Source organism: Triticum aestivum, chromosome 2B (genome assembly GCF_018294505.1).
Source record: "Triticum aestivum cultivar Chinese Spring chromosome 2B, IWGSC CS RefSeq v2.1, whole genome shotgun sequence".
NCBI lineage: Eukaryota > Viridiplantae > Streptophyta > Magnoliopsida > Poales > Poaceae > Triticum > Triticum aestivum.
Genome location: NC_057798.1, coordinates 113,610,471 through 113,627,569, shown reverse-complemented (window position 1 = coordinate 113,627,569; position 17,099 = coordinate 113,610,471). Strand labels below are relative to the sequence as shown.

The 17,099-nt window shown below is 45.4% G+C and overlaps 2 protein-coding genes and 1 non-coding gene across 14 annotated transcripts; all 3 read left to right on the top strand.

Annotated features, from left to right (window-relative positions):
* Nucleotides 1–5,525: 5,525 nt before the first annotated feature.
* Nucleotides 5,526–9,361, top strand: LOC123043799 (probable nucleolar protein 5-2). Of its 2 annotated transcripts, none has more exons than XM_044466379.1 (10): nt 5,526–5,731; nt 5,865–5,953; nt 6,056–6,097; nt 6,589–6,768; nt 6,856–7,020; nt 7,132–7,332; nt 7,416–7,712; nt 7,903–8,103; nt 8,180–8,311; nt 8,721–9,361. In XM_044466379.1, exons 1-10 carry the CDS (start codon nt 5,602–5,604, stop codon nt 9,105–9,107), a joined length of 1,824 nt encoding a protein of 607 aa, XP_044322314.1. In that variant the 5' UTR covers nt 5,526–5,601; the 3' UTR covers nt 9,108–9,361. The 2 variants fall into 2 exon arrangements, with proteins under 2 accessions (XP_044322314.1, XP_044322315.1); XM_044466380.1 differs by having other exon boundaries at nt 5,688–5,736.
* A 386-nt stretch (nt 9,362–9,747) lies between these two features.
* Nucleotides 9,748–9,828, top strand: LOC123047880 (small nucleolar RNA snoR77Y). Its single transcript, XR_006423192.1, has one exon. It is a non-coding gene; the product is annotated as a small nucleolar RNA snoR77Y (small nucleolar RNA).
* A 279-nt stretch (nt 9,829–10,107) lies between these two features.
* LOC123040708 (uncharacterized) lies at nt 10,108–13,075 on the top strand. 11 transcript variants are annotated; one of them, XR_006418237.1, is made up of 6 exons: nt 10,108–10,616; nt 10,736–10,804; nt 12,105–12,322; nt 12,425–12,461; nt 12,566–12,612; nt 12,705–13,075. XR_006418237.1 is itself a non-coding variant. In XM_044463480.1 (6 exons), exons 3-6 carry the CDS (start codon nt 12,150–12,152, stop codon nt 13,068–13,070), a joined length of 642 nt encoding a protein of 213 aa, XP_044319415.1. In that variant the 5' UTR covers nt 10,108–10,616; nt 10,736–10,804; nt 12,105–12,149; the 3' UTR covers nt 13,071–13,075. The 11 variants fall into 11 exon arrangements, 6 of the variants coding, with proteins under 6 accessions (XP_044319415.1, XP_044319416.1, XP_044319413.1 ...); XR_006418234.1 differs by having other exon boundaries at nt 12,406–12,487; XR_006418236.1 differs by having other exon boundaries at nt 12,406–12,495.
* The last annotated feature ends 4,024 nt before the right edge of the window (nt 13,076–17,099 follow it).

Here is a 17,099-nt window from a genome sequence, read left to right as displayed (position 1 = left end):
GGTGTCAAATCTTTAATGGGCCGTTGATGGGCCGAATTGGCACATCTCGTATGGGCCGTGGGCTTAAATGGACCTGACACAAGTAGGCCTTATATGGGCCGGCCTGCTAATTTTTACTAGGCCGGCCTTTTTCATCGGAATGGGCCACTGTTGGACCGTGCCATGTGTCGACCTATCATAGGCGCCTCATGTCCAATGAGTGGATGACATATGTCCCAACGGTGAGGCAACACGTGTTTCTTGCGGCCAATGATGATTTTACACGTGGAAAATCCCCATTGGTCCGAGCTGTTAACGGGTTATCGGATCCAAAACCGGACCCGATAGCTTAACGACGTTCCGTTACGGTGGATGCCACGTGTCGGTCACCCTTGACGAAAGCACTCCTGTGACGCGCGATTTATTGTCATGGTAGTGGACACTTCCGTGATGATAATTTTGGTAATGTCATGGAACACTTCTACGATAGCACATGTATGACTATCTTGATTCTGTCATAAGATCGTCATGGATGTACATGCATGACAAAAAACGCGACCTACTGTGACAAACACGTATCATCACGGAAGTGTATTTTTTTGTAGTGTGGGTGACTATGTTCACTTATTGATTCTTTAATAGCCAAGAACTCCCCTTCATTGAATCCCTATACCTCCAGTTCATCTGTTTCACCACAAATCCTATCCTTGTGCGAGAGTGTTTCTATGGATTCTTGAGAGAAGCTTTGATTATAGATCTTTCAAGTAGTTCTTATATCAAGTAATTAACATTGCTTTGCTTATTACTCTCGGATGGTGAGCGCATCCTAGGTGGTCAGGAGTCGCTTGTGATCCTATCAAGATCTACGTGTGAAGGACACATGAGTTTGTACGGGCCAAGAGATCACCCAGTTACTCATTTTGTGAAACATTTATGCCCGGGTAAGCTTCTAACTGCAAGCCATGATGGAGTAGGTTAGTCGTGCTCTGTAGAACACGTGATGGGCATCACAACCAGAACTAGAATCATTTGCCTCCTCCATCAACGTCTTCTTGTGTAAAACAAGGAAATGTGAGGAGAATGTAAAATGAATAAAATGGAGGGCTGGGCTCAAAACACTACTTGGCCCACAATGGCAAGGGAAAAAGGAGCAGACATTGGTACGTATTGGGATGAATCAACAAAAATAAACTCTTGTCGCATGATTCCTCCTATGGTTATCCAGTCAGATCTAGTCGTTATTGGTGGGCTCCTACTTTTGTTTGGCCATGTCCTTCTAGAGTCAGGCGGCTCGCTACTTATTTGTCGCCCTGCTTCTCCTCTTGGATCAATCTTGACCTAGGCAACCCTCCACCGTCTCACCTCCTACCTCCCGTCGATTCCTATGCGTCGGGCGATGGGTGTTGAGTTGTTGTCAAGCTATGGCTTGATGCTAGTTGCTTTATGGCCGTTAGTCCTTGGTGGCTAGGTTTTGCGTTAGTGACTTTGTTTTCACAGCGGCTCGCACTCGTCTTCTAGTCTGGTTGCCTTGGGACGTGTTGCCTATCTCTTCCTCACTCATTTTGCCCTGCTTGATCTTGGTCGCGACTGAAGTCATCCTCGTTGCTCGTTCGCGTTACATGCTCTCCGTTGTTTGCGCTCGCCTGGCCTGGGTGATGGTCGTTCTGGTGGCGTTGGGCTTTGGCCTCGTTGCATGTAGTGATGGCGTCCTTCACTCTGGAAGTGAAGTCGGCTTGGTCGTCCTCGCGCCGACACTCATGCTCGTGCAAGTTGGATATTTTCAGGCTGGTGACAGTGGCCATTCTGAAAGAGGTGTGCTTTTGTTATCATGGTCGTTACTCTCTGATGATGCTAGCTCCTTCGGCATCTGGTCATTGCTTTCATGCTTATTTGTGATCCTTATACTTGTGCCTGGATCCTTAGTTTCTCAATGTTGTTTAGGTTGTGGTTTTCGTTGTTTGGCTCGTGCCATCGTTGGCATTATACAGTGCCTTCTTGACGTTGCACTCTTCTTCCTCTGAAATGAAATACTTTGTTTTTTTGCGTGGAGCAAGTGAAATACATGCAGCTCTCCTGCATGGTTATTGTTTTTCTTTTTCATAATCAAAACTGGTCCGATATAAAGGCACTTCGATTAGGTGAATAATTTATGAAGAATATGTTTTAAACGAATTGCAAGTATCTTGGAAACCAACTTGCACACTACTAAACTACAAAGGCTTGGGAAACATCAGACCCGACGGCACCAATTGCAGAACGAACAACGAGCGTCCACACCACTTTGCATGAGTGGGATCGCTCGATCCTGAGGGCGCCCCAGCGGCGCTTGAAGGAACTGAAGGCGGAGTTGGAAAAGTTGCAGTCGGGCCCTCTCACTGATGAGGCGGGAGACAGGCAACAAATTCTGTTGAGGGAGATAGAGGAAAATTTGGAGAAGGAAGAGATCTATTGGGTACAGCGTAGCCGTGCAAACTGGCTCAAAATTGGTGACCGCAACACCAATTTTTTTCATAATTTTGCATCGGCTAGGAGGAAGAGGAACTACATAAAACCCCTGATTGATGACTCGGGTGTTTGGAGAGAGAGCAATGATGCTATGAGTAGTTTGATTAGTGAGTATTTTCAGCATCTCTTTTCTACTGAAGTTAATATACCGGACATGAATGTTATAAATAAAGTTAAGAGGAGAGTTACGGATTATATGAATGAGTCATCATTGCACCGTATACAGAGGACGAGGTTCAGAAAGCTCTCTTTAGCATTGGTGATTTAAAAGCGCCAGGTCCGGATGGGTTACACGCTATATTTTACAAAAAGTTTTGGCATTTGCTCGGAGGTGATCTCACCAAGGAGGTCCTGGCGGCTGTTAATACATGCATAATACCGAAGGGTTGGAACTCTACCACCACTGTCTTAATTCCGAAGGTGGATAACCCAGAAAAAGTTACCCAATTTAGAACCATAAGTCTATGCAATGTGGTCTACAAGGTGATTCCAAATATGCTCGCAGCGCGCTTAAAGGTTCTTCTTCCAGATATAATTAGTGACACTCAAAGTGCGTTTGTGCCGGGCCATATAATCAATGACAATGTCATAGTGGAGTATGAGTGTTTACATACGATGAAGAAGCGGAAGAAGGGTAAGGTTGACACTTGTGCAATCAAACTTGACATGCACAAGGCATATGATAAAGTTGAATGGGTTTTTCTGGAGGCCATGCTCACCAAATTGGGGTTTCATGCCCAATGGATTGGGATGGTAATGTCATGTGTGAGTACGGTCGAATACAAGGTTCGTTTTAACTCAAATGAAACACTTCCCTTTTTGCCAACGAGAGGCTTGAGACAGGGGGATCCTCTCTCCCCATATATGTTTCTTTTGTGTGCTGAAGGACTGTCAGCATTGATTGCTCATGAGGAAGAGGCAGGGAACCTAACTGGAGTGCAGGTATGCATAGAGTCACCAACTATATCCCACCTGCTCTTTGCTGACGACTCTCTTATTCTCATGAGAGCGGATAATCATAACGCTACCACGCTGAGATCAATCTTGGATGAGTATTGTGCAGCGTCCGGTCAATTGGTCAGTGAATCAAAATGTTTTATTTTTTCAGTCCTAATACAATTGTGGAAGTGAAGGCCGAGGTATGCCAAATTTTGAATATCATGACTGAGACCATCTCAGACAGATACTTGGGTCTACCGTCCATGATAGGGGTGGACCGTGTGGACTGTTTTAAACACATAATAGAAAGGATTCAAGCATTGGTGAATGGTTGGAAGGAGAGAACACTATCCTTTGGAGGAAAAGAGGCTTTGCTGAAAGCGGTGGCCCAGGCCATCCCAACGTATGCGATGGGTGTATTTAAATTCCCAAAGAAAATTTGCAAGGGAATCACTGATGCAATGTCGCAATTCTGATGGGGTGACGAGGAGGACCAGCGAAAGATGCATTGGTTTGCATGGTGGAAGATGTGTATTCCAAAGGAAAGAGGAGGAATGAGATTTCGGGACATTCATAGTTTCAACTTGACAATGCTAGCGAAACAGTGCTGGAGACTAATTGACAACTATGGCTCTTTATGTGCTCGAGTATTACGAGCAAAGTATTACCCCACGGGAGATATACTGAACTGTCAACTAAAGAAGGGATCGTCCTATGTGTGGCAAAGTATTTGGTCAGGAATTCAAACTTTCAATCATGGTTGTGTTTGAAGAGTTGGTAACGGAAGCAAGATTGATATATGGGATGATGGTTGGATCCCAAATAGTGCATCAAAGAAAATCCTTACAGTCCGTGGAAACCAAATACTCACAAAGGTTAATGAGCTCATAGACCCAATCACGGGAGAATCGGATGAGCTACTGATCCGGGACAACTTCTGGCACATCGACGCAGAACGGATATTACAAATCCCGTTATTTCATGTGGAGACTGAAGACTATGTGGCGTGGCACCTAACAAAAAGTGGAGTTTTCTCTGTATGCTCGGCTTACTACAAACAGTGGGAGATGTGTTATATAACACTAGACAACAACCTGGTCCGATCATCTATGGAGCCGCACCCAGTTTGGAAGAAATTGTGGAACTTAAAGGTGCCAGCGAAAGTAAAAATTCATATCTGGAGATGCCTACACAACATAATACCATGCCGGAGTGTGTTAGTGAACAGCCATGTGGGAAATCTATCATGTTGTCCATTTTGTACAGAAGGAGCGGATGACCTAGCGCATATGTTGTTTAAATGTGCTAGAGCACAAGAAGTGTGGAGAATCCTGGGAGTCGCAGGTGATATAAACTTCACCTGTCAAACGGATCGAGCCGCTCAGCAGCTATAGAGTTCATTCTCTATGACACTTCTTTCAGGAGACAATATAATGGAGTGCTTGAGTTACCGGAGCTTATAGCCACTGCCTGCTGGTATATATGGTGGCAACGGAGACAGTTTGTGCAAGGTGATGATATTGCGTCTCCAGAATGAACGGCCCCGGCGGTGGTAACCCTAGCACTGAACTATGTCCGCGGAGCACAAACAAAAACGACACCAAAAGTGAATACATGGCCGGCTTCTTGGCTGGTCAGGCTGTCCTGAATGTCGATGCGTCGTTCATAGAAGGAGATTATGCAGGATCTTGTGGAGCGGTCATCCGTGATCACTGTAGAATTTTCATGTCAGCATCCACAACAACACTAGAACATGTAGCTGATGTTGAGACAACAGAAGCTGCGGCTATGCTTGAAGGACTGAAGCTAGCGAGGGAGACAGGATGCCGTAATGTGGTAGTAAGATCGGATAATATCATGATGGTGGAGGCTCTTAATTTCAATGGAGGCCATTCTATGGTGGCAGCACCGTTATTTGATGAATGTCGCAGTTATCTCGAAGACTTCGGGAGGTTTACTATTGAGCATTCTTTTAGAGAGTCAAATAATGTAGCTCATGAGTTAGCAAGATGGGGTCGTGCTAATAATCCATCCGCTGGATTGACGCCCCGCCTGATTTCATTGTAAACCTTCTGGGCAGACGATGTGTCTATCCTTTGATAAATAAAGTAAACTTTCCCGTCAATTTTTTTTTACAAAGGCTGATTCCCGAAAAAAAAAGGCTCTGATTGGTTTAAGATGAGCCCTAAAACCCTGGCAGCCTTACTTCTTCTCCCCACCCCGCGCGGCGCCTCCTTTCCTCTCCTCCACTCGCCGCCGCCGCCGCCGCCAGCGCCTCCTCCACCGCCGCTCGTCCTCCTATACACAGGTAAGGTACAAGAATCCCTAGCGCCGCCGCCTCGGCGGCTCCGCGGCCTCCCTTCTCCCCGCTCTCGCGGTGTCCCGGTGGCGTGGTTGGTGTGCTGACGCGTTCGTGCTGTGGTTGGTGTTTTTGCCGGCAGGTGCGGAGGAGATGTTGGTGCTCTTCGAGACGCCCGCGGGGTTCGCCCTCTTCAAGGTGCTGGACGAGGGGAAGCTCAGCAAAGTCGAGGTATTGGCTCCCGCTACGCCCTTCTCTCCGCCGGTGTATGTTTGAGGTGGTTCGTTTTTGGTCTGTTGGCTAATGATTCCTGTTTTTTTTTTTGCTGTTTAGGATCTGTGGCAGGACTTCGCCTCGTCGGACAAAGCAAGAAAGGTGAAACGATTCGAACCTCTGTTCTTGATTTTTCTCGTGGATGTTGTCAGTTGCTGTAAAGCTGTGATTTTTATGGTTAATCTGGGACCTGCATACACCTAGTTTCTACCTTGTCTCGGTTCAGAGGTCACCGCCATGTCTTCTGTTTTTGAATGTTAGCGGTTCAGGTTCAACGAGGGACTTATGCTTGCAAGTTAATTTTTTTCCACATGGATTGTTACAAAAACATTTTTTAGTATATTGACTGCCTGGTTGGATCCACTGTCGGAAGATTTTTATCTAGCCAATTAGGCAGCTTGTTGTGGGAGGCTTAGTTTGTGGGTCCATATCCAATAATAATTTGGAATGCTTTCTGTTGAGTGGCCATGGGGCTTGCTGTTCGCTGAGATCTTACCTATGGCTGTAGGGTTGGTTCTCTTTGTTCCTTCTTATTAAGGATGTTATCTGTTCGTTGATGATAACTAACTTGCTGTAATGGGTTTTTATATCAGGTGGTTGAGCTGAAGGCTTTCAACAAGTTTGAAAACACCTCCGATGCTCTTTCAGCGGCTACTTTGCTAATTGATAGCAAGCCCAGCAAGGGTCTGCGCAAGTTCCTGCAGAAGCACTGTGATGGTGAAACATTGGCTGTTGCTGATTCTAAACTTGGGAATGCTATCAAAGAAAAGCTGGTTAGTTTGGAGACTCAGCTGTTCCTTTCACATGAGTTGATCAATACTAGTGTATCACTGACCACCATGATATTTTGATTTTGGCAGAAAATTGATTGCCTTCACAACAGTGCTGTCATGGAGCTGATGAGAGGGCTGAGGAACCAGCTTACCGAACTTATGTCTGGACTAGCTGAACATGATCTAGGTCCAATGAGCCTAGGATTGTCCCACAGCTTGTCTAGGTATAAGCTGAAGTTCAGCCCTGAAAAGGTGAGCAACTGCTGCAGGGTCACCTAGGATTCTGATGCTTACTGTGGCTATTGTTGTGCTTCAGTTTTACTGTTCCAAACTAATTCATGATTGTGCTCATTTATTATGCAGGTTGATACTATGATCATTCAGGCCATTGGCTTGTTGGATGATCTTGACAAGGAGCTTAACACTTATGCTATGAGGGTCCGCGAATGGTACGGTTGGCACTTTCCGGAGCTCACGAAAATTGTTGCAGATAATATCCATTACGCGAAAGCTGTGAAGATGATGGGCAATCGTGTTAATGCAGTGAACCTTGACTTCTCTGAGGTCAATTGTGCCTGCATGTCCAAATTTGTGTTCTCCCTGTGCCTAAAACTTGGTATTAAGTGAATAGTTTCTGCTTCTTTTAGATACTGCCAGAAGATGTGGAAGCAGAGCTGAAGGAGGCAGCTGTAATTTCCATGGGAACAGAAGTCAATGATCTTGACCTCTCAAACATCAGGGAACTGTGTGATCAAGTCCTGGCTCTTTCTGAGTACAGAGCCCAGCTCTATGACTATCTAAAAAGTAGGATGAATACCATTGCTCCCAACTTGACTGCACTTGTTGGTGAACTTGTTGGCGCTCGCCTTATTGCACATGGTGGTAGTTTGATGAATCTGGCAAAGCAGCCTGGCAGCACGATTCAGATTCTGGGGGCAGAGAAGGTTTGTTGACTTGCATACAGTGTGCTTCTGTGCATTTTTAAATTTACTCTTTCTTTGACTAGTTGAACCTGATGTTCTGGTAGTTGTCTACTGTCATGCTTTTGTGGTTGAAGTTATCTTTTTTTTTTTTTTGCTGCAACTGAACTTGAGCTCTAGCCCCAGGGACTTAAGCTGGTTATTTTTTCTGCAGGCCTTATTCAGAGCTCTGAAGACAAAGCATGCTACACCAAAGTATGGTCTCATCTATCATGCATCATTAATTGGACAGGCGGCTCCGAAGCACAAGGGAAAGATCTCTCGTTCGCTTGCAGCTAAGAGTGCACTTGCCATAAGATACGACGCCCTTGCTGACGGTGATGATAACTCCATGGGTCTTGAAAGCAGGATCAAGGTACTTGTTACCGTGGTGTAGAGGCAATTTTTTGACACCAATAAGATATTGTTCTCATATTTGAATCTTTGAACAGCTTGAAACACGGCTTCGGGTTCTTGAGGGTAAAGAACTTGGGAGGTCTGCTGGTTCCACGAAAGGAAAGCCCAAGATTGAAGCGTATGAAAAGGACCGGAAGGGTGGTGGTGCTCTGATCACTCCCGCTAAAGTAAGTTGCTTTTGGCTTGCTCTATGTTTCAAAGTGTAGTCCAGTTGTTAAATGTTGTCATTTGTCAAAAACAGTAGAATTCTCATTCAACTAGAAGATGATTTTTTAATTGAAAGATAATTAGCAGAATGTTACACTGACTTCGTTATTGATCAAGATCCTGGCAGATCTAGCAATTACATATGTTCTGTAATAGCAAAAACCAAACTTTCTGTTAATTAAGAGTGTCCAAGTGAGCACTGTATATTTTTGTTACCTAACATAAAAGAGGAATTCTGCATATTCTGTCACAGAGCACCTGCTTTAACCAACAGCTTTTGTATTTCCCAGTAATGATCATCTATACATACTGTTGTTGAACAATTAGAGTTTGAAATTTGCCTGACCTTATTTTGTTGGTCATTGTCAGACTTACAACTCAGCAGCAGATCTAGTGCTCGGACAAACCACTGAAGAAACGCCAAAGAAGTCAGAAGTTGCTTCAAAGAAGAGGAAGCACCAAGAGGAAGAACCTACTGCAGAGGCAGCTGAAGAGGACGGCGAGCAGGAGAAAGAGAGGTCCAAGAAGAAGAAGAAGAAATCCAAGGACATCGAGGAGACTCCAGCAGACGTCACCGACGCCAGCGAGAAGAAGAAAAAGAAGAGCAAGGAGGCCGAGGAGACCCCTGCAACTGACGCCGACGGCGGGAAGAAGAAAAAGAAGAAGAAATCAGACGCTGAGGACACCCCCATGGAGACCGACGTATCTGCCAAGAAGGAAAAGAAGAAGAAGAAGAAGAAGCACGCTGACGAGTGAGGGGCACGGAGATACGGCGGAAATTTGTGGTGTAATGCTGTACTATCATCGTCTGAAAGTTTTGGGACTTGCCGTTCATGTAGAATGGAATGCCACATTAGGATTAGCAGCGACGAACCCTACAATTCGAAACTTGCAAGTGGTGCAGTGACTTTAAGAGGCCCAATGCTGTGCTCTCATCTATGACATCTGCTAGTATGTTCATTCTGTCGAGTAGTAATATATTTATCTGTTGTTAATTGCCAATTTTATCCCATATCTAGTCACTACACTTACTGTACAGGGATGAGGACAACACTCGACTAGATTTGTTGTTGTTGTTGCACAACACTAAACTAGACGTTGTTTCTTGTTGTTGCATGCATGACATTGCTGGCAGAATCGAACCAAAAACATTGCCACCACTGAGCATCTATATCTTTCTTGGCTGTTCTTTGTGTGGATGAGAAGGCATTTATATTCTGATGATACGCCTTGTTTTCCTCCGACATCTTCTTAGTAATGCGATTGTTTTGAAATAGTAGTCTTTTACTCCCTCTGTCTCAAAATATAAGAACGTTTTTAACACTATACTAGTGCCAAAAACGTTCTTATATTATGGGACGGAGGGAGTATATTATAAAGGTCTGTACCGCAATTGAAGCCAATGATGATTAGCTTTATGTTGGAATTACCGTCGGATACCTGATGACGATATTTCTGCGACTTTCTGAGGCTTATGGTCAATAGCTTAATGTCTTCTATATTTGTTTATATTGTTCATTTCTCTATCTTTAATTATCCCAGTGAGGATTCTCAGACCATAGGAACAGCTCTAGTTTTGTTTCTTTGTTTCACCGGCCTTGCTGACCCTATATTTTGTGTCCCTATATTTTAAGATCAACACTACCAATCAGCCAGAGGTTGACCTAAACCATTGAAAAAGAAAAAAGCATTGCATGGTTTAGGTAGGTAACCTCCCTCTCTGTCTCAAATCCATGATGCAAACATGCAACTGACCTGCTACTACTAGCAAATGCTGCGTCGGTGGGGTGTAACAGAAACTGAACCTGCCCACGCACCAGCTGCCAAGAAGAGCGAGCGCCCTGGCGGAATCATTTCACCACGGTGCACAATTTGACAGCTCCCGGCGTTCTTGTCTGACATTCTCCTAGGCTTTATGAAGCACTTCAGTACAGCACATGCTCTTCTGATTACAGTACACACAAGCCGGCCAAGCCAAGTAGTAATAGACTTCACAAATTTGCACTTCGGAGTCGGCACCGCTGCCCGCAACCTCCGCCGGCCGTCGCCGAAGGTGGACACCAACCTCCTGCGAGCTGGCGGGTACCCTACTACAGCTTCGCCCATGACTTCCCTTCTCCGCGTTGCCGCCGAGAAGGCGGCGTGCACGGCCGTCCTGGCCTTTGCACCTGAGCTGTTCGACGAAATGCCATATACGATGATGATGTCCAAAAACGCTGTCACTGGTTTTCGCCATGCCTAGGGAACTTTTCTTCTCAGGCTCAGGTACATTAGCCCTGCTGACAAACTCCATCCCTATTATTATTCTTCATCGACTGAGCTTGCTCAATACAAATGTATACGTTACTGAAACTTACAGGGTATTGTTTCAACATTCCTTACAGGGTATTGTTTCAACATTCAGGTTCGGGATGATAATATCATGATCACATATACTCATTATCTGCAGCAAGGTACTACCGATGCCATATATCATTATTCAACCATCCAGCCAAAAGGAACCTCACAACACTACTTGACAGTGGAAATGCTCACAAGGCCACTCTGGAATTGCACAAACATAATTAATGCCCATTTTACTCGCATGTACAGTACCATACCAAGAGTAGAGCACACTGGCTAAATTACAGAAATATAAATCATTTAGAGACCCACAAATTGGCTAGCTTTTGCGTGCCTTCACAGATCTTCTATCTCTCCTAAGCATCACAAGCCGTTCCGTCACCTCGGTCATATCAGGTCGCTCTTCTATATCTACATTCAGGCACTCAATTGCCAGCTTGCCTATCTCTTCAAGGACGTACATGTCTTCCTCTGCTGCAATCTTCTTGTCGAACATTGCTCTCCCACTCTTTTCTATCTCATAACATTTGCGGTACTCAACGACGAGGCTACAGTTATAGGCAGTCTTCCTGGTAATGAGTTCCAGGAGAACCACTCCGAAGCTGTAGACATCACTCTTTGGCGTTAACATGCCAGTTTTCATGAACACTGGGTCTATGTAAACCACCCATCCAACGACTTCCTTGGTGGAGTATTCATCCACTTTACGTGACTGCGATAGCTGAAAGCACGAGACTTTTGGGGTAAACTTTTCATCGAGAAGTATGTTGTATGGTTTAACATTACCGTGCCATATGTCTGCAGAGTGCATGTGCCTTAACCCTTCTGCAGACCCAATCGCAATTCCTTTGTGCGTCACTTCAGAAGACGTTCAAAATGTTCAACTTGTCCAACAAAGTAGAGTCAGAACTAGAAATGCTTGTTCCTTTGTGGTCAACTTGCTCTTCCCGCGATGACCAATGATCTGCGTTTTGATTTTGATGGCGAATCTGATGAGGGAAAGAACACGAACAAAAAGAAAACTAAGATCACTGTAGAGAACTAGAGACCCAAGGCAGTTAAGTGGCTAGTTTGCAGACATATGAGACTGAAAATGCAGATGACACGTAGCGCTGATGATCTACTACGCGGTAAAATAAAAGGTTCAGTGGAGCAGTAAGGATGGCTAAGTCGACATGGGCTCTCTCTTGGGCTGCATTACTTGTTACAGTTAAGGACACTAGTGGTGAATGCTCTGTTTTATCCTCTGAAGCTGAACTCTGTATTGTTGTTTTAAGTAGAAATAATCTCCTTCGCGCTGCAGTGTGTTAACTGGTGTCCTATATTTCCTGTGTCTATTGATTAAACTGATAATACTGAATCAAGTATGGTTGGTTTTATCCACTGAGCTCAACTCCTTGTAATCGACAGACTGCCGCGTATCGCCATCGTGGTGGTGTCTCGGCAGCCTGGTTCATGTTGGTGCTGTTCGAGACACCCGCGAAGTTCGTCCTGTTGATCAAGGTTCTGGACGAGGGGAAGATCAGCGAAGTCGAGGTGAGTGGCTCTGATACGTCTATCTATGTACCTGTGGTTTTGGCTTGTAGGATTTGTGGAAGGGTTTTGGCTCGTCAGACAGAGCAAGAAAGGTTGGGTAATTCGAGCCTGTGTCTTGATTTTCTCGTGGATCTTATTAGTTATTGCACAGTTGTGATTTTTATAATTAAATCAGGGACTGCCGTGTGTCTCAGACTCGGAGAAGGAGAAAAAGAAGAAGCATGCCGAGGAGTGAGTGGCCCAGAGATACGGCGGGTGTAATGCTGTACTATCATCATCATCGTCTGAACTCTGAAAGTTTTGAGTAGCCTCAACTTGAGACCTCCTGTTTGCAGGGTTTTCACAGATGCGGCATGGAAACCTGGAAGAGAAAACACCACAGGTATAGAAATTTCCATACAATTCGCCAAGGAACAACAACATGTCAATATTAGCATTCTGGTGTCCGAGGAGCCTATTATTTCTCCCCTCCAGGCAGAAGCTATGGCGCTACAGGTGGCGGCACAAGTGGTCATTGCAATCACTACAGGAAACATCATGTTCTTCACGGACAATCAGGTTCTGGCCCAAGCCGCACAAGCAAGGGATATTCTTAAAATCCCTGGTCATTGGCAGATAAGAAATCAGTTGGCAAATTTCTTTGCCACCACTAGCCGCACTCAGATAGCTGTTCACCATATTCCTAGGAAGCTTAATGACAGGGCTCATAACAATGCACGTAAAGCTTACTCGTTACAATGCAATATTAGCCCTGTTATGACTTGTAATAGCAGGTCTCATTTAGTTGAACACTGTCCCTATGCTTCTGAAGCTAGGCAATCTAAGCATCAGCAATTGTAATATCATGGATGTAACTTGTTCTTCAGATTAATGAAAGGCGCCTGACGCCCTACCTCTTTGTCCAAAAAAAAAAAAACTTGAGACCTCCTGTTCCCGTAGAATGGATTGTCACAAAAAAAAAATCAAAATGTTGGCAAAAGACTAGCTCATCGATTAAATAAGTATAAGAGAATTGCCCAGTTAATCAACGAAAACCAATACAAATCAACCCGGCAACCATACCCATCACACAAAGAAAATGAACCCTCACACTGCTACATCGCAAAGGAACCTCCAATGAGAGAAATTCGGCCGAAGACCACGGACACCACCAAATGCACTGAGACAAGCCAGGCCATAAGGACAACCCGATGACCCTCCATCAAGTAGCCACAAACACCTTTTCTGTGGCGCCACTCTTCTTCTTTTGCTCCAAAGAGCCTCCTCCACAATCATCTTGCCAGATCCAGGGCTAACTGCCTCCAAACGTTTGAGCAAGCTATGAATCTCCATCTGAAAGAGAATCTCATCGACCTTGTCACGCACAGACACCACCTGGCCAACGGTCACGTACAAGTGGGTGATCGCAGCGTCGAAACCTCCACGGTCCACAAAGATGAGCGGCTGGTTGGGCTCCAAAGGATCAAGCGCCAACATACCGACCGCCTCAACTTCATGGGTGGTAGGTACCACCAACACGGTTGTCACATTAGGATTAGCTGCGATGAAAGCAAACCTGGGGAGACTCCTAACTACAGCCGCCTCCTTCCCCAGTAAAAGCCTAGGGTTCCTCTGCCTCCCGCTGGCGCCGCCGCCGGTCCGCCTCGTCTCCTGTGGCCTTAGAGCCATGGCGGCGTGGTAGATTTCGGTCCTTGCCGGCGGGAGGGCTATGTTCCTTCAAGTTTTCTTAGGGTTTGTGTTCTGCTCAGGAAGACGAGACGGTGGCTGCTCCTGAAGATGGAATAAGGTTCTCCCCGCCTAGCCCCCGTCCTGATGGTGTGTAGTATTGTCGGTGGGCATGTGGAGGTATGTCTCCGGCAGATCTGTCCTTGGTGGATTTGCTCGGGTGTGGTTGTAGTTCGTCTACATTCGTGTCTTCAGGTTGGATCCTTTTGATCTACGCTATTCATCATCGGCGGCGGTTGTTGTTTTGCTGCGATGGTCCTACAGGGCCTTAACGCGGTGACTTCCCGACTATCTACTACAACAAGTTTTGTCCGGCTCCAGCGAGGGAGGGGCGACGGTGGCGCACCTTCGGCTTGCTTAAGTGCTTGTAGTCGTCGCTAGGTGGTATACGGATCTAGATGTAATGTTTATTATTTCTCGTGTTCGTTGTACTGTCATGATTGAAAATGAATAGACCGGAAATTTTCTCTCAAAGGCAAAAAAAAAAAAAAGAACAAGCTTGGAAGTGCTCAGCACTCAGCAGCCACCGTAAAAGCCGGTACGTTGAATCTTATGTTGCTCTCATGCATAACATGTGCTATGTCCATTCAGTGGAGCAGTAAAATATATCCGTCTGTCTCTTCATTTAGTTTATTATCCAATCAGCAGGTTCATTCCACTTGACATTTCTCTTTTTGCGTCGCATGCATCACGTCCAATGTCGCATTCTTTGGTTCAGAGGCCATAGGTGATTATAATACCTCATGGCTTCCAAGTCAGATGCAAATGTAACCTGCTGCCCTTGTATTTTAAAGATGATCAGCATCTCCAATCAGCCAGAAACCAGTGATGAATCCAAACGGGCCCTAAATATATCCATCTGTTCTTCTTCCTTGCCATTTCTACTCATTATCCAATCAGCAGACTCAGTCAGCACTTGCTGTGCAGGGATGAAAACTACACTCAACTGAGCATAATTTTTTGTTGTTGCATGCATCACCTCTAATGTCGCATTATTTGGTTCACAGAGCACAGGCGATTAAAATACTTGCAGGGCTTGCTAATTAATAGTCGCTCAGATGTAACAGTAACCTGCAGCCACTATATTTTAAAAGATCAACACTCCCAATCAGCAAGAGATTGACCTAAACCGGTGATAAGAAACACACTTTTGGGGCTTGCTAACAGTCAGTCAAATGTATCTGTAACCTGCCGCCCCTATATTTTAAGATCAACGTCTCTAATCAGAGTTTGACCTAGACCAGTGATAAGAAAAGGCTACCGGATCCCGAAAAGTCAAAAGCAGCATCACTGCATGGTTCAGGCAGATAATCTACCTGAGCTCCCCCTCTCAAATCTAACCAGCAGCAGCAACCAATGAACCAATCCATGATGCAAGCGTACAACTAACCATAGCTAGCACCTAGTAGCCGTACATGCTACTGCGTCAGTGGAGTGCAACTGAAACTGAAACTGAATCTGCGTCAGTGGAGTGCCCTGGAGAATCGTTCACTGCGCTGCAACAGTTGGGGACGGGGACTGGATCCTTTTCTTTCTTCGACCCTGATGAATAGTCAGTCAGTCAACTATAGACAGAGAAGATCAAATCAAACTTAAAGGGAGGGAGAGGGAGTGATGAGTCTCTGTGGGCCCACTGCGTCAGTCACTGTGCGGTTCCTCTCACACTCACTCCTTGGATCCTCCCCCTCATCCTTGCCACTTGCCAGAGCGAGGTGGCCATCATCATTCAAGGTGCCACAGGGATATACCCCAGTGGAGAGAGTGAGAGAGAGAGAGAGGACCATCGCTCATTCATTCACTCATTCATAGTACTTGTCAGGGAAAAGAAAATCCTAACACGGCTCATGATAGTACTGCTGAATCATCATTCATAAGTGTCAGTATTCAATTTTTTTTCAATATTCTTTTTGCATGACAATCCCTCTATTCCATAATGTATAATGTAGTGCATATAGATTTCTGGAAATTTGAACTTTACAAATTGTGACCAATTTTATAGGTAAAACTATTTATATCTATGATATGAAATACATATAACATGAAAACACATCTTATGATGTATTCCCTTCCCCTTCGTCCCAAAAGTTGAGACACTTATTTTGGGACGGAGGAAGTAGTAGTATATAATAAGATAGTTCTCTATAAACTAATATAAGACGTTTTAGATCACTGAGTGGATGCTTTTCTCTATAAACTTAGTCAAAGTACAACATTTTTTTCTTAACTTGGCATAGGGCCAATTAATTGCCAAAAATGCTATTATATTATGAAACGAAGGGAGTAGTTTTCAGGCCGAGGCTTCTATTTTCTCCTTTTTCTTCTGAAGAATAAGTATTCCTACTCCTTTGATTCAGGAATTGCTTCTTGCTGAACTGGCAGTACCGGTTACTATTACTAGTAGGAGCAGTGCTACACACACGATGCTGTGCGCACGATTCATGCACGACAACAGATCCAAGCCGATTTCCGGCGGAATGGGCGTCGCTGTCCCCCCGTCGTTAAGGACTTAAGGGTTGGCTCCGTACTTCAAGCTACCACCAGTGGTGTCCAGTGTGCAGACAACTTCCTCTCTTCTAAGGCAACTCTTCCTTCCTTCATTTGTGGATGGGCTTCTTTGGGATCCACACGCACACATAGCTTCAGAGAAAGAGATGAACAATATTGAGAGAGGGAGAGAGCATGCTGCTGCCTGTCGCTGTCGCCGTCGTCGTTTACCCCGAGCCGTCCTACTGGAAACGGGTGCTACATTCCAAACCACCGGCAAGAATTTTGCTGTCAGGTCAATTCGGCATCTGCTACTGCTACTAGTGTAGTGTACTACTAGAGACTACTACTTTTTAGGGCATCTCTAAGGTGGTCCGTAGATCTCCATCGTTCGGACCGCACTGCCCGGACTGGGGAAGCCATCCAACTCCCCTCCCACGCGCTCCCGCTCGACGGCACACTAGTAGGAAAAGAGGCTTCCGTCCAGCCTCATTAGTCGCGAAACTGTAGGAACCGCGACTAATGAAGTCTTCAGTCGCGGTTCGGCAGATGAACCGCGACCAAATGCCTGGGCCCAGGGCGCTCGCGGGCTTTAGTCGCGGTTGGCCAGGCCAACCGCGACTAAAGGTGCCCAAAGGCCTTTAGTCGCGGTTGGCCTGG

Excerpts from the sequence above, each read along its gene's own strand:
- LOC123040708 (XM_044463476.1), top strand. The coding sequence starts at position 12,150 with ATGTTGGTGCTGTTCGAGACACCCGCGAAGTTCGTCCTGTTGATCAAG. Across the intron at positions 12,488-12,565 it reads GGCCCAGAGATACGGCGGGT|GGTTTTCACAGATGCGGCAT; the intron begins GTAATGCTGTAC and ends TCCTGTTTGCAG.
- LOC123043799 (XM_044466379.1), top strand. The coding sequence starts at position 5,602 with ATGAGCCCTAAAACCCTGGCAGCCTTACTTCTTCTCCCCACCCCGCGC. Across the intron at positions 7,333-7,415 it reads TGAACCTTGACTTCTCTGAG|ATACTGCCAGAAGATGTGGA; the intron begins GTCAATTGTGCC and ends TGCTTCTTTTAG. Across the intron at positions 7,713-7,902 it reads AGATTCTGGGGGCAGAGAAG|GCCTTATTCAGAGCTCTGAA; the intron begins GTTTGTTGACTT and ends TTTTTTCTGCAG.